At 43.8% G+C, this 15,547-nt stretch overlaps 1 protein-coding gene across 3 annotated transcripts in view; it reads left to right on the forward strand.

Annotated features, from left to right (window-relative positions):
* FHL5 (four and a half LIM domains 5) overlaps positions 1 to 8,772 on the forward strand; it is a 99,915-nt gene extending 91,143 nt beyond the window's left edge. For all 3 annotated transcript variants that reach the window (XM_068279406.1, XM_068279409.1, XM_068279408.1), the window contains 2 exons: positions 5,149 to 5,335; positions 8,184 to 8,772. In XM_068279406.1, the coding sequence (XP_068135507.1) occupies positions 5,149 to 5,335; positions 8,184 to 8,335 (339 nt within the window). In that variant the 3' untranslated portion in view covers positions 8,336 to 8,772. The remainder of the gene's footprint in view (positions 1 to 5,148; positions 5,336 to 8,183) is intronic.
* Positions 8,773 to 15,547: the final 6,775 nt, after the last annotated feature.

The raw sequence follows: 15,547 nt of genomic DNA on the forward strand, positions 1-15,547 counted from the left end.
CATATGTGATCGCACGCCAGACCAAGAGCAAGTGAACAACCAGCAGTATATATACTCTAGGACCTTTCCAGGACCTCCCTAATTGCTGGTCCAATGAGAGCAGTGGAATTTGTCAGCTGACCCAGCTGGTCAGCCGACACCCTTCTAACTGCTATTTAAGCTCTGCCTCTGTGCTCACGCGCGTGTAAGTCTGAATCTTGGTGGACTATCAGTCCCAGCCACACCAGTACTGTCATGCAATGTATCTAGTGCGGGGGCCGCCTCTGATGCGGATTCCGCCATTACCAATGCAGATTCCGCCGCTCTGCCTAAGCGGCATGCGGCGGTTTTTCCGCGTTGTGACGCGCTGCTGAACGTGGAAACAGCCGCCTCATTGTGAGAGACGGCGGCTCTTCCGCGTTTCCTCACATGCTCACTGTGTAAGTGCCAGCACTTTCCAGTATCACAGCAGTAGCTGATCTTTGCTTCACTTTACACCTGTAGGCTGCTTACACACTAAGACGTTACAGGCGCACGTTAGTGCGCCTGTAACGCTCCCCCAACGCACAGCAATGTAACACAAGTGGGCTGTTCACACCGCTCACGTTGCGTTACATGTAACGCTGCACGTTCTGCCGAAAGTGCCGCATGCTACGGCTTAGACTGTTTGCACATGCACAGTGGGGGGTGAAAGGAGGCGGGGAGATGCTGCTACAGTAGCCGCGCACATGGCTACTTAATATTCACTGCACTGGCGGCCACTGATTGGCCGGCGGGACCACGTGATGTGGAGTGTCTCGCTCCGCATCACGTGGTCCCGCCGGCCAATCAGCGCCACTCTGGGAGACCTTATACGGATAGAGCTGCTTAACGTGGCTCACTCTACCGTCCTCTCCCGCACCACAATGCGTTGCATTAGGTGCACGTTATGCGACCTTAACGTAGCACCTAACGCAAACGTCTTGGTGTGCAAGTAGCCGTAAAGTATCCTGTATCCTGTATCCTGTACCTGGGTGGAGACAGTTACTCTCTATTGGTTGGTTGTACTACCTAGCAACCCTCTCTTGTGAGTACCCTCCTACAACCCTTGATTTATTTCCCCTTGATTAAAAATGCTACACCATTTGGGCTCCCATTGTCTCCATGTTTGTTTGTGAAAGGTCCACATTTCTTACCTCTCAAGTCATGCCATTCAGGCTCTTGGGATTTATTAGAAATGCTTTAGGCTATAAAAGGGCTGCATTCATGCTGGTTTAAACCTCAGCTTTAATTTAAACACAACTACCGTACTTAGGTTTTATTAATTCTGCAAGTATACTGTATGTACCCATTATGTGTTTTGGGGGAAGGCCAGGGTACCATAGGCACAAATAATTTTGGATACTGCTCAAATGGTTCATTTCACACCATTGACTAATTATTGGCCAGATGTGACACTCACACACTACTCAAGACAAAAGATTATCATTATGCCCGCCGGGCTACTGCCATTTATTAAAACGAACTAAGATAGTCTGTTTTCTTAGCCATATCATATTAGGTTTCCTTTAACAACCCTCCAACTTTGTTTTGACTTATAATTTGGTTATCTGAATGATTCTGTAGACTTTATGTAATTAAATGATGTGATTGGATCTCACCTGATCATCATCAAGGACAATTAATGTAGAACTCTCTGATTATCTATAAAAGCAAATAATAGCTGGGCAAGGTAATTTCAGATAAACGACTGATCTTTATAGTTTTACTTACATTGAAAATATCTTTTCTTAAAGTGGACCTGAACTCAGAATGTCCTCTCTACTCTAAAAGATACACAACGGCAAAATAACCTTTAAACAAAAAAAAAAACATTTATTTGTTCCAGCTGATACAAATCCTGCAATAAATCTGCAGCAATCTGCAGAGATCAGATTACAACTTGTGATTAGACGCAAATGAGGGGGAATTAAACATGCTAAACTCTCTAAATACATACAGAGTGCATTTCTCTATATTTTTCTTCTGTCTTGTTCAGTTCCACTTTAACATATTCTTTCAAGGGTACCTGAGGCAAAACCAGGGACGTTTTTAGACATTACAGGCCATTGTCTGGAGTGCCATTGGTCCTGGCGGCGCCATGCACCTGGGTTAAGCCCCGCCCCATGTGTGTTCTATCACCAGCTTCTGCTGCGTCCAGTAAGGTAAGTTGCAGGCAGCTGCCCATGTGTCCCTCTGTGCCATCTCTCTGCCACACTGGACTCCAGTGGAGAGCAGTGCTGCTCGGATACCCCTTTTCAAAATCCGAATCCGATTCGGATCCGGATACCCCGCTATCCGATCCGGATCGGATATCCGAATTCAAAATTTTCCTATCCGAATCCGATTCGGATATCCGACCCCAGTATCCGACCGGATTCGGATATCCGGATTGAAAACCGGAAGTGGCCTATAAATTGCTTTAAAAAGGTTTGTAAGGGTCAATTAGGCATGTAGCATCATTCTTTTTCAAAGGGGAACACTAATTAATGATGTGGGGACTTAAAATCCCCCCCCACAAAAAAAGGCTGTCAAAGGGCCAAGTGCAAAGTGCCAAATGCAAAGGGCCAAGTTCAAAGGGCCAAGTGTCAAGTGCAAAGGGCCAAGTGCAAAGGGCCAAGTGTCAAGTGCAAAGGGCCAAGTGCAAAGTGCCAAATGCAAAGGGCCAAGTTCAAAGGGCCAAGTGTCAAGTGCAAAGGGCCAAGTGCCTAATGCAAAGTGCCAAGTTTAAAGGGCCAAGTGTCAAGTGCAAAGGGCCAAGTGCCTAATGCAAAGGGCCACGTTCAAAGGGCCAAGTGTCAAGTGCAAAGGGCCAAGTGCCTAATGCAAAGTGCCAAGTTTAAAGGGCCAAGTGTCAAGTGCAAAGGGCCAAGTGCCTAATGCAAAGGGCCAAGTTCAAAGGGCCAAGTGTCAAGTGCAAAGGGCCAAGTGCCAAATGCAAAGTGCCAAGGGCAAAGTGCCATGTGCAAAGTGCCAAGTGCCAACATGTGCAAACACGTGCAAAAATGTGCAAAGTGCAAACACGTGCAAACACATGCAAAAATGTGCAAACACGCGCAAACACATGCAAAAATGTGCAAACACATGCAAAAATGTGCAAACACGTGCAAACACGTGCAAAAATGTGCAAAGTGCAAACACGTGCAAAGTGCAAAAATGTGGAAAGTGCAAACACGTGCAAACACGTTCAAAGTGCCATGTGCAAAGTGGCACTTTGCACGTGTTTGCACATTTTTGCACGTGTTTTCACGTGTTTGCACATTTTTGCAGTTTGCACGTGTTTGCACTTTGCACGTGTTTGCACTGTGCATGTGTACTGTTTGCACGTGGCACTTTGCACGTGTTTGCTCGTGGCAGGCAGGCAGCACCTGGCCTGGTGTGTGTACAACACACACACACAATCACATAGCAGGCAGCTGCAGCAGCACTGCAGCACACACTCTTAATGTCACATTTATGACATCAATCAAGCAAATGAATGATTTAACTATACTGTAGTGATAGTGAAGGGGTTAATCACTGAACAGCTTAGGTTTATAACTATGTACAGCCCTTTGTAGGGCACCAGCAATGGAGCAGGAGCATGTCTCTCAGGAAGCATTCAGCAAGCCAGGACGATCTGTCTCATCATGGCAGCCCTCCTTATTATACCAGGGGGGCTGGCCAGTGTTCCTTTCTGTGATTGGGAGCCAGGGTTAAGGCTGGGAGGCCTCTGATTGGCTTAATGAGGTCAGGTGGGGCTGGCCAGGGTTCCCCTCTGTGATTGGTTTCTGGTGCTTCTGCTGGGAGCCCTCTGATTGGCTCCCATGACGTCTGGACCTCATGCAGTGTTTCACTGGTCCAGATATCCGCGGATATCCGTACTATCCGCGGATATCCGTATAGCCCAGCCAACTATCCGCAGATAGCTATCCGGATACTGGACCAGCTATCCGGAATCCGGATCCGATCGGATAGGCCTAAAAAAGTCGGATATCCGAGTCTATTCGGATATCCGGTATCCTGTTGAGCAGCACTGGTGGAGAGTTGAGAGCACAGCTTCTGATACAATATACTCTGCATTTATACACTAGGGCTGGGGAAGTGCAGAAGGAGGTGTGCAGCAAAATGCGACAGGATCGGCGAGTTGTTTGTATCTGGGGGACTCCCTGTATTAAACATCCACCTTATACACCACATGGTTCATATTCTTTAGTGTGTGTGTGTGTGTGTGTGGGGGGGGGGGGGGGTAGTGACACAGGACTTCTTACCTGGAGTGACAAAAAGGCTAGAATCGACCCTGGGCAAAACAATAAAAATAAAATAAAATTAATGCTTACCTTATTAGTGGGAAGCATCTGGATAGTCCAGAGAATTGTTTCCCATCTACCTTGACCCTACCGTTACAGTGCTAAGACCCTCTGAACACACATGCTGTCATATTTGTTCTAGCAGTGCAAGTATGACCCGCACCTGCACAGTAGCACAGAATCGGTTGTGGCACCATGCTAGTGAACAAGCGTGGGCCGTACTTGCACCTGGGCAGTGCAGTTGAGCTTGTACATGGACAGGAGTGCATCCACAAAGAAAAAGATGGTCCCGGCAAGCATTAGTGGGGTAAAGAAGGATTGGATAGAAGCAGGTAATTTGGGCGCATTAGCTGGCTGGCATAATGGGCTTCTTATAGACTGCAATGTTAATTGCAGCTATAATGGCATCCAGTGTATAATTTGGGTGCTGGATATTTACCGCCAAATAATAGCGGCAGAAGGACGGAGACAGAGAAGGAGGTGCAGATATCACCAAGGGAATAGGTTAGTGTTAGGAGTAGTTATGTGGGTTATTGTGAGAAGAGGGTTAAGGAAAGTGATAGGTGAATATCCATATAATGTTCTATATTCTGCTATTAGTACTTATATTAGCCAGTGGCCAATAGTATAATATTGGAAATTTTACAGATATTCTGCTTCACCCAGCTCCCAAATTACTACGGCGCCTCTTTTCAGCATATGCGAATCGGAGAGGCCTCTGGCTCATCCAGATGCTTCTCTCTACTGAGGTAAGTATCTAACTTTTCTCTTTTCTCCCCCCCCCCCCCTCCCCCTGCGTTTGCTTTTATTGATATGTTGACTGTGCAGAACAATGTTAAGTTGTACCTTGTCTTTTAAATAGGCTATCACAACATCAGGGATTTCCTTTGAAAATCAGCCGTGGCACACTGAATGCTTTGTGTGTACAAACTGTAAGAAAATGCTGGCAGGAGAGCAGTTCACATCAAAAGATGATGATCCATACTGCATAGATTGCTATGGCAATCTCTTTGCTAATAAATGCAGTGCCTGTGCTAAACCTATTGTCGGTAAGTGGCATATACACGTCTCATACAGTCCTACTCTCCTTAGAGGGGAAGAATAATAATATTAACAGTAATAATAGGTTTTTGTGTTTAAAATGCATATGTTATGTCATACAGAGAGCTGGCCGCTGTGGCCTACAGCTGCTCTAGTCTAATCTGACATTGTAAACAACAGGGATGTGTACCCAAAATTGAAACGGAAGGTTGGTAAGAGAGCAGGAATGGACAATGCCAGTTAGTAGATGTCATTTTAGAAGTACCTACCTGAGTAGCATAAGCCCTAATCCATCCACAAAAAGACCCAATTCTTTTCTAACCCTAGCTTCTTTGTGTAGACAGAATACATTTCTACCTACTTGATTGCAGTGACCAGATCTATGTACCCAGGCATTTTAGGCAGCTGGCACAGTTTTATTTTCAATGCACCTTGGGGACGGTTAGAGGGGTGGGGTCAGTTACTTAAAGTGTACCTGAGACAAAAGATGACAAATGTTTTATACATACCTGGGGCTTCCTCCAGCCCCCTCCATGCAGATCGCTTTCTCACTGCCCTCCAAAGCCTCCTGGATCCTCCAATAGCAGCCCTGTTATCTTCAGACAGTCGGCGCAGGTGCAGTGTGGCTAAGCACACTCCCGTGGCTGGGAGCGTTCTGTGCCTGCGCAGGCACAGAATGCTCCTGGCGATGAAAGCGTGGCACGCAGCCGGGCCGTGGATGCACAGTACACCTAACTGGCCGAGGAGAATGGGACTGCTACAAGATGATCCAGGAGGCTTTGGACAGCTGCTAGGGAATGATCTGCGTGAAGGGGGCTGGAGGAAGCCCCTGGTATGTATAAAACGTTTGCCTTCTTTAGTCTCAGGTTTACTTTAAAAGTCTAAGTAAACCCAAAACAAGTCAAATTCTGATAGAAATCACTTTTAGGCCGCCTGCACACTGCAAATCCGATTTGCAATTCCGATTCTGATTTGCGTTTCTGATTTTCCCTGGGTGCTTTCAAAAGAAAAACACAAAATACACAGCATGCAGTACCGATTAAAAACCGTAAATCGGAATCGCATGTTAAAATCGATTACAAAATGCAAATTGGAATCGCATGTAGTGTGCAGGATGCCTAATACCTAAATATACAGTCTATAAAAGCAAAGTGATATAGAAAATACCTTTCTTGCGAGTGAAATGAATGTACTAGTACACTACAGCTTGTTTTCTGCTCTCTGTAGATTCTACTGATGAGGCTAGATTATTTCCCATAATTACAGTAGAAGAAGAGAAAGGCGGAGAATTGTGTTAATTACTATGCTCACACAGATACTGTAAAATTGTAGTTCGCAGGTGTGATCTCAAGACCTCACTTTCTGAACAGGAAGTCAGCAAACTGCTGGGGTCTTGCCTCAGTAAGGATCGGTATACAGTGGCAAGTAATTAATAAAAACAGATTTTTACATTTAAAAAATGCAATGTTATAGGGTGAACAGGGTAAGTTTATTTACAAATAAATAAATGTACAAGTTATGGCATATAAAATAGTAAGTGCTAGCGAAGGGAATGGGGAAAACATAATGGGAGGCATCCAATCTACTCTATGTCATCAAACATCCATGCAAGGGGCCTTCTCTATCCATCTCATCCTTCTAAGAGCAATCTTCAAAAGTAGTTCCTCTGATATATCAAGTGAAGAAGACCCCTCCTCCATGGCATAGAGCAAGTGTCTATGTATTTAGCAGTGGGGGGGGGGGGGGGGATTTAGCTGAATCCCTCCCCTGTGTTAAGAACATCCACTATATTCACCGGATGTGACATCTCCAAAACGTCGTGTGGTAAACCATCTTTGAAGTTAGATCCTGGGCCTATCCTCCCAGCTGGGCATCAGCTTACTCACCAGTAGAGGTGTCAGGTTTGAGGGCTGGTGTATTGTTCTCAGCTCTTTATTCAGTTACATGCAAATCAAGTGATTCCCTGAGAATACAGACATGTCCAGACCCGCTTATCCATGAAGGCACACCCAAAACAAGACAGTTTATTTTTTTACAAGGAGTTTTAAACTTCAACAAATGCCAAAATGAAAAAAACAGGAATGCTTTTAGAATTTAGAAGTTTCAAGTTTGGGGTTAGTTTAGCTTTTAGTTATGCAAAGTTTGGATTACTTGGATATCTCTAGTCTACAACACAAGCCAGGTAAAAGTTGTACAAACTCTGTGCACTGAAAGCTTTGCATACCAGGTGGTTCATTCTTTCATTGTGATCCTATAGAATGCTAAATAGATCACAACGTTCATATGGAACAAGAAGTATAGATAATTCTTTTTTTTTTTTTTTAATGGGAAACATCGCTTCAACTATACTCAATTCCATTGACACCATCTCCTCTCGGAACAAAAATATGGCATAACTTTAGAATTCCCTCTATTGTTATAATTTCTATAGACAGATTGAATGTAATTATAAGAGGACCTTGGCGTGCAGTCTACATTTCTGAACCTATTGGCCTTGAAATGTAAATGAACATTTGACAATATCTAGCATTTGTTTGTAATATACAGTAGATGTTGGCTTTGGTGTTGATTTACAATGCTGCTGCAATGCTTTGAACTTCACAACAGCTTTTAGTACATGATGTCTCACATTTATTTTCATATGTCTACCTAGTGTCACATTCTTTGTGACTCACTGTTCATACTAAAATAAGTAGCGAGCAAAATATTGTGCTGGTTGCTATGTAGCAGTCAATTCTGGACACGTATTAAGATAAAGACGTGTAGATTACATTATATGGACCGAGCACTTTGCTTTACACTGATGTACCACTTCTCACACTTGCCAAAGTAATCAGATATTTTTCTTCTGCACAGGTCAAGGAGGTGACAAATACATCTCATTTGAGGATCATCACTGGCACCCTCACTGTTTCATGTGTTCGAAATGCTCCGCTTCACTTGTTGGCCAGCAGTTCCTTCAGCAGGATGATGATGTTCTGTGCATCGAATGTGGCCGTGACTTATAAATATTTCCTGTGGTGTTTGAAGCTTTTATTACAGAGTTCACTTATAAGTATGCACATTTAACACTTAGCTATTACCATAGGGCTATTAGCTGAATCCAAGGTAGCCTTAATTTACCTAGTTAGATAAGACTGTACAGCATTCAGAACCTTTGGAAATGCGTGGAAAAATTCAGCATTGTATACAGTATGCTCTTAAGAAATCCAAGGTTATATAAATGCACTGTTGGTTGGGGCATGTGGGTTTTGTTTTGAAAACATAATTATAATGATGTGTTGAATGTGCGAGGTAAAAAACAGTATTTTTAACTCGAAAGTATTTTAGACAATAAGAGGGTGATATCAGGAGAAAAAAAGGGCGCTAGTCTACTTTAGGGGACTCACCGCAAATCCTCGTAGACAATTTGAGGTGTGCTGAATACAGAATGAATTTTGGCTTTCAGCTCATTTAAACCCCCACAAGCCATATATCTATGGATAGCTTAGAATGTCCTCTAACGAATTATGCTACTTTTGGTGGCAAAAAGTTGAAACTGACCGTGTACTAGGCGGCGAACGGCCGCAATCCCGGGTTCGTCTCTCCCTCCTCATTGGAGGGATTGTTAGCTGGGGGCGTGCCAGTAAAAAATAAAGCGTACTCCACACGCCACCTAGTGGCTGTGGAATAAAAGTACTTCCCACCGAACTACTGAATAATAACAGGAAATAATTAATACATGTAAAAATACAAGAGATGGGTTATTTAATGAATACTATTATATTAAAATCACGCCCCCAGCTAACAATCCCTCCAATGAGGAGGGAGAAAATACTGCAGCACAGAACTAAGATGGCCGACGGACCCGGGATTGCGGCCGTTCGGCGCCTCGTACACAGTCAGTTTCATCTATTTGCCATCGAATTCGTTGCCACAAATTATGCCACAGCGAACTTGCCATAGCATAAGTCATTAAAGGACATTTTAAGCTATCCGTGGATATATGGCTTGTGGGGGTTTAGACGAGCTGAAAGCAGAAATTCATTCCGCACAGCTCAAATTGTCTATGGGGATTTGCGGTGGGTCCCCTAAAGTAGACTACCGCCAACAAAAAACAAATTAAATAAATACATGTCAATAGATGTATGTGTCAGAATATACGGTAGATCATTCAGTGCTCACAGCTCTGCCATTCTGCATAGACAGGCACACCACTATTTCCCGTTCCACCTGACCCTTGCTGCTCAATGAATTAGTAACATAATTATATTGAGTAATTGTCAAATGAGGAAGTATGGGACACAGAAAGCTGTAGAGCTGGAGTAGGCAATAATGGCTTTCCCTGCTTAACCAGAGATTCATGAATTCCAAGCCTGGATAAAGCCTGGATAAAGAAAAACACAAATCTATTAGTGTGTAACTTCCCCTTAACATTTTACTCGCTGTAAACTATGCCTGGTGACTTTAACCCACAATGAACCATATCTTCCCCACAATGTCTAACAATATCCTGTCACTTAAAGCTATCAGTACTCCCAACACTATTACCCTTTAAGTAGCATAGCAATATCCTAACATGGTAGGGGTCTACTACTATTTTTTAAAGAGGACCTGTTAGCCATTCTATCTCATAAAAACACCACATATGCTAGTAGATAAATACTTGCTCTACTTACATAACATATGCATTGCACTGTCCACATTTTTATTTCAGTGAGTTTTATATAATAAATAAAGAGAATTCTGTTTCTGTCAGTTGCCATTTTGGAATCTCTGTGTCTGAAACCAATCCTGATGTAATTTCCTCCCTTACTCTGTTTGCTCTCATCTTTCAGATTTAGTATGCTTGCATGGCTTCCTCTCAGTCTCCAAAAACTCCCACACAGCTCTACAGTAAGGTCGCAAATCATTGTGTGACTTTGCAGACTTGGTTTATTTGTATGGATTGGATTTCAGCTGAGTTACTTTCTCAGCTTCTCAGCACAAGAAATATTGGCCAATCAGAGAGGAACAGAGGTGTGGAAGGGGAAAACGGGGGTGAAAGAAACTTCATCAGGCTGCATTAGTTATGTCTGAGGGGAAAAGGGGAGGAAAGTAAACAAGGAAAAAAAACAGCATGCACTGCAACTTCTCTTTTGCGCCAGAGGACCTGGTAAATGATATTCTATTGAGAAGAAAAGTAAGAGCGATTTTTAAGTTTTGAATTGCCTGGTTAGCATCCTTATTACTTGTTTACCAGATAAAAATAGAGAATCGATTTTATGCCTAACAGTTACTCTTTAACTTATAAAAGAACCTGCCATATTAACCCAGAAAAACAAACTCCCTTAATATAGGCTCCATGCTGAGAAGAACTTGCCAAGCGTTACCAGGTGAAGCAGGTAATTTGGGCGTTGATGGCTGGTTGGTTGGTAAAATGGGCGCCAAATAGACTGCAATGTTAATTGCTGCTATAGCGAGACGACTGTGTATAAATAACGTTTTTCAGGTAGTGCAGATATTGCAGAGGGAGTGCTTTGCTCCGGAAGGCAGCGCTGATATTAGCAGATATTGTGGCAGAGATGGATTAAGATGTAATGGGGCCCTAGGCTAGGTAGTAGATTTGGGACCCCCTTGTGTTTTTTTGGGTAATTTGAAGTGGAGAGAGGTCAGAGAAAGTGGCTGGTGGGCCCCTTAACACCCACTAGGCCTGAGAAACCTGCCTAGGTTGCCTGGTGTTCTTTCCTGCTCAGTAATGTGGCAGTGGGGGGTCATTTAGGGTTATGCATTGGAATAGTGTATGGTTTGGTGATGAATATCGAAGATTGCAGTAGGAGGTCAGTTAAGATTAGGCATCAGAATAGGGTATGGTTAGGTGATGATTTCAGTAGGGGGTGGGTTAAGGCTAGGCATCACTAGAGAGAGGCCTGGTGTGAGGAGAGGGTTAGGTGGTAGTAAAATATCCAATACCCAATAATAGAATATTGGTCATTTCACCGATATTCTACTAGTGGCTTTCCCCGACACCCAAATTACTATGGGAACTTTTTTGTACTCCTACCAGGATCAGATGTTCTCCATTGAGATCACACAGTATCTGTGTACAGTACAGTTTCAGCTCAAGTAACAAAACCCAATACATTGTGCTGGAATTTTCTGGTTGACGTTTAAGTTTCCACTAGTACATGCAATTGGAGTCAACTACATGTTGTCATGCATGTTATCACATTGATCAGATAGTCCTATGGGGCTAATACATTGATCACGGTGCAATGCTATGGGATTTTTTTCCATCAGAATAGGGTAATGTGCCTGTTTACATTGGCAGTGAGGCATACTGTCATGGTACTGTATGCTTCGTTGTATGGTTGCAGTGCAGCGGTAATGTGCGACGCAACTTTTCTGCAGCATTGTGGTGCGATTGAAGAACAATCACATCGCAGCATACTCTTCATAGTGTAAAAGGACCCTCACAACCATTTATCATTTTTGTAATTTTATCTGACCTTGTTAAAATTACAATAATTTCAATAAAGGGATTTGGCATAAAACAACTAAAAAATAGATCATTAAAGTTGAAGAAAGACAACAATCTCCAAAGGATGTATATCTGGCCTGCTTAGAAATACACCCTTGGGTCTGAATAAGGAAAAAAGAGATTACAAAGAGGTGTGAGAGAGAGAGAGGTGTTAGAAAGGTTATCATGAAATTAAGCATTACTGTTTATTTATGAAAAGCAAGTAAGGCTATAATAAATAGATATTTTAGGAAAGTGGATATCTTTTGGTCACTGAGTAGTATTTAATGTACATGTATTCTGAATTTTAATAAAAAGACTTAGCAGCAAATGACTCATGGGTTATATTATTCTACAGAATCTTTCCATAATTGCATGATATTGAACTAGTCACACATCTATGCAGTTTGTTAAGTGTTACTTAGTGGTGCCTAAAGGAGAAATGAACACAAAGGAGACCAAAAAAAATCAGCTGCTGCACGTTACCTGTTCTCATATTACTTTAAATTCATATAAATGAAGTAAATATATTTCCTTTGGTGGAAATGTCAAAAATGTGACTAAAATTGTAGCCATGATTATAGTGAAGTGAATAAAGATACAGCAAAGGTGGAGAAACTTAGAAAATGTGCATTAAAATAAAGAAAGCCGCTAAATGTGCTCAGAAAAAAAGATACAGTATATATGAGGCCGGTACATCCTGGTGGGAGTATTTGTATTGTGAAATGAAAGTTTGAGATATGAAAAGGGTTAGGAGAGAGAACACAGATTATAAGTAGAGATGTCGCGAACCTCCGATTTTCGGTTCGCAAACCGGGTTTGCGAACTTCCGCAGAAGGTTCGGTTCGCGGAAAAATTCGCGAACCGCAATAGACTTCAATGGGGAGGCGAACTTTGAAAAATAGAAAAAATTATGCTGGCCACAAAAGTGATGGAAAAGATGTTTCAAGGGGTCTAACACCTGGAGGGGGGCATGGCGGAGTGGGATACATGCCCAAAGTCCCGGGGAAAAATCTGGATGTGACGCAAAGCAGCGTTTTAAGGGCAGAAATCACATTGAATGCTAAATTGCAGGCCTAACGTGCTTTCAAACATCTTGCATGTGTATACATCAATCAGGTAGTGTAATTAGAGTACTGCTTCACACTGACACACCAAACTCACCGTGTAACGCACCGCAAACAGCTGTTTGTGTACTGACAGCCATGCTGGACTACTGCGCAACATGGCGTGATTGCTCTTCCTCACTCAGTGATGTCAGGTAATGTGTGACTTCCTTCTCAACTTTCCATGGCATTGTTAAAAAGCTTACGTTTTGTTTTTAATTTACATTTTCTACTTGCTGTGTACTTGTTCAGTACCGCTACAATGAGAATCCTGTGGAGGCGGGAAAGTCTGCCATTGTGACCCTGGGTAATGGCCGGGGAATGAGGGGTTTGAATCCGGTGTGGAGCCTGAGCAACGGCTACCACTACACATCCAAGGAGGGCAGCGGGCAGGCATGCACGCCCGCCCGCCCCGAGGTAGTGACCAAAAATAACAATACAGGAGGAGGACTTCCGAGGCCCTGCTGTGTATTTGAAATGAATGTACTTTAAATCCTTTAACGAGAACCAGTTATGGCGGGCAAAGATGACACCACATTCCTTTCACGAGAATCATATGGAGGCGGGCAAGTCTGTCATTTGTGACCCCGGGTAATGGCCAGGGAATGAGGGATGGAATCCGGTGTGGAGCCTGAGAAACGGCTACCACTACACATCCAAGGAGGGCAGCAGGTAGGCATGCACGCCCGCCCCGAGGTAGTGACCAAAAATAACAATACAGGAGGCGGACTTTCGAGGCCCTGCTGTGTATTTGAAATGAATGTACTTTAAATCCTTTAACGAGAACCAGTTATGGCGGGCAAAGATGACGCCACATTCCTTTCACGAGAATCATATGGAGGCGGGCAAGTCTGTCATTTGTGACCCCGGGTAATGGCCGGGGAATGAGGGATGGAATCCGGTGTGGAGCCTGAGAAACGGCTACCACTACACATCCAAGGAGGGCAGCAGGTAGGCATGCACGCCCGCCCCGAGGTAGTGACCAAAAATAACAATACAGGAGGCGGACTTTCGAGGCCCTGCTGTGTATTTGAAATGAATTAACTTTAAATCCTTTAACGGGAATCCGTTATGGAGGGCAAGTCTGCCATTGTCACCGCGGGGAATGAAGGTTGGATTGCGGCCCGAAGTGGGAGCCTGCTGAGACCCATGCTGTAGCTGCACTGACCGTGCTTTGCAGACCAGGCATCTGTGGTCAGATGGACCCTTGAGCCAGCGGAAGACAAACCAAGTCGAAAGCATTTGCCAAGAATGTTTTACGGAGGGCAAGTTTTTTTGCCCTTTTTTTTAAATTTTTTGAAAATGATAGATGGTTGTATTTTTAAATTGTTTGAAAGTTTAGATGGTTGTATTTTTAAATTGTTTGAAAGTTTAGATGGTTGTATTTTTAAATTGTTTGAAAGTTTAGATGGTTGTATTTTTAAATTGTTTAAAAGTGTATCCATTCTTCCTCCCCCCAGCCACGAACAATACCATGGGAACGTGGAGCAGCAGAAGCCCCCTGTGACGGCTGCCACGGTTGTTCTCCGCTGCTTGTCTTTTGAGGGGTGCTTCTTTTCCTCAGGTGTTCTTGCCATAGCTGTTTGTGCCTTCTCTCCAGGTGCCTTCGTAAAGCACTTGTCCCTACGTGACAGTTGGCCTTTCCACGGCTCAATTTTTGCTGGCAGAGACAACAGATGGCTTTGCTCCGATCTGAGACACACACGTGAAAAAATTTCCAAACCGCTGAGCCCCCCTGGGCTGATGGCGCTACGGTGGCATCAGCAGCTGACGTTGAAGGGCATGTTGGCTGTCTGGCCATAGCTGGCGATACATGGCACCGGACACTGCCCCCAGCTGATTCTGAGGACGAGCTCCCTCTTGTATTGCGTTCCGGAGTTGGAGCCTGATCAACGTCTACCACCACACATCCAGGCAAGGAGGGAAGCAGGCAGGCATGCATGCCCGCCCCGAGGTAGTGACCAAAAATAACAATACAGGACTCAGGAGGACCTTTTGCGGCCCTAATTGAAATGAACTAACTTTAAATCCTTTAACGGGAATTCGTTATGGAGGGCAAGTCTGCCATTGTCACCGTGGGGAATGAAGGTTGGATTCCGGCCCGAAGTGGGAGCCTGCTGAGACCCATGCTGTAGCTGCCCTGACCGTGCTTTGCCGACCAGGCATCTGTGGTCAGATGGACCCTTGAGCCAGCGGAAGACAAACCAAGTCGAAAGCATTTGCCAAGAATGTTTTACAGAGGGCAAGTTTTTTTGCCCTTTTTTTAAATTTTTTGAAAATGATAGATGGTTGTATTTTTAAATTGTTTGAAAGTTTAGATGGTTGTATTTTTAAATTGTTTGAAAGTTTAGATGGTTGTATTTTTAAATTGTTTGAAAGTGTATCCATTCAAGTGCAAGTTATGCACTGACTGCCAGGTATAATGTGCAGTCACAGATGCAGTGAAAGGTATGCAGTGACTGCAAACAGCCGTTTGTGTAGTGACGGCCGTGCTGGACTGGTGCGCACCGTGACGAGAGTGCAGGTGATGGTGGCTTTTCAGCCCATATGCTTGCCCGGCTGATGTAGCTGAATGACAGAACAGTGACTTTCCAGCTGATCAAATTTGGTCTGACCACAATGAAGCAACGACCTTA

This window comes from Hyperolius riggenbachi, chromosome 4, assembly GCF_040937935.1.
Source record: "Hyperolius riggenbachi isolate aHypRig1 chromosome 4, aHypRig1.pri, whole genome shotgun sequence".
NCBI classification, from domain to species: Eukaryota; Metazoa; Chordata; class Amphibia; order Anura; family Hyperoliidae; genus Hyperolius; species Hyperolius riggenbachi.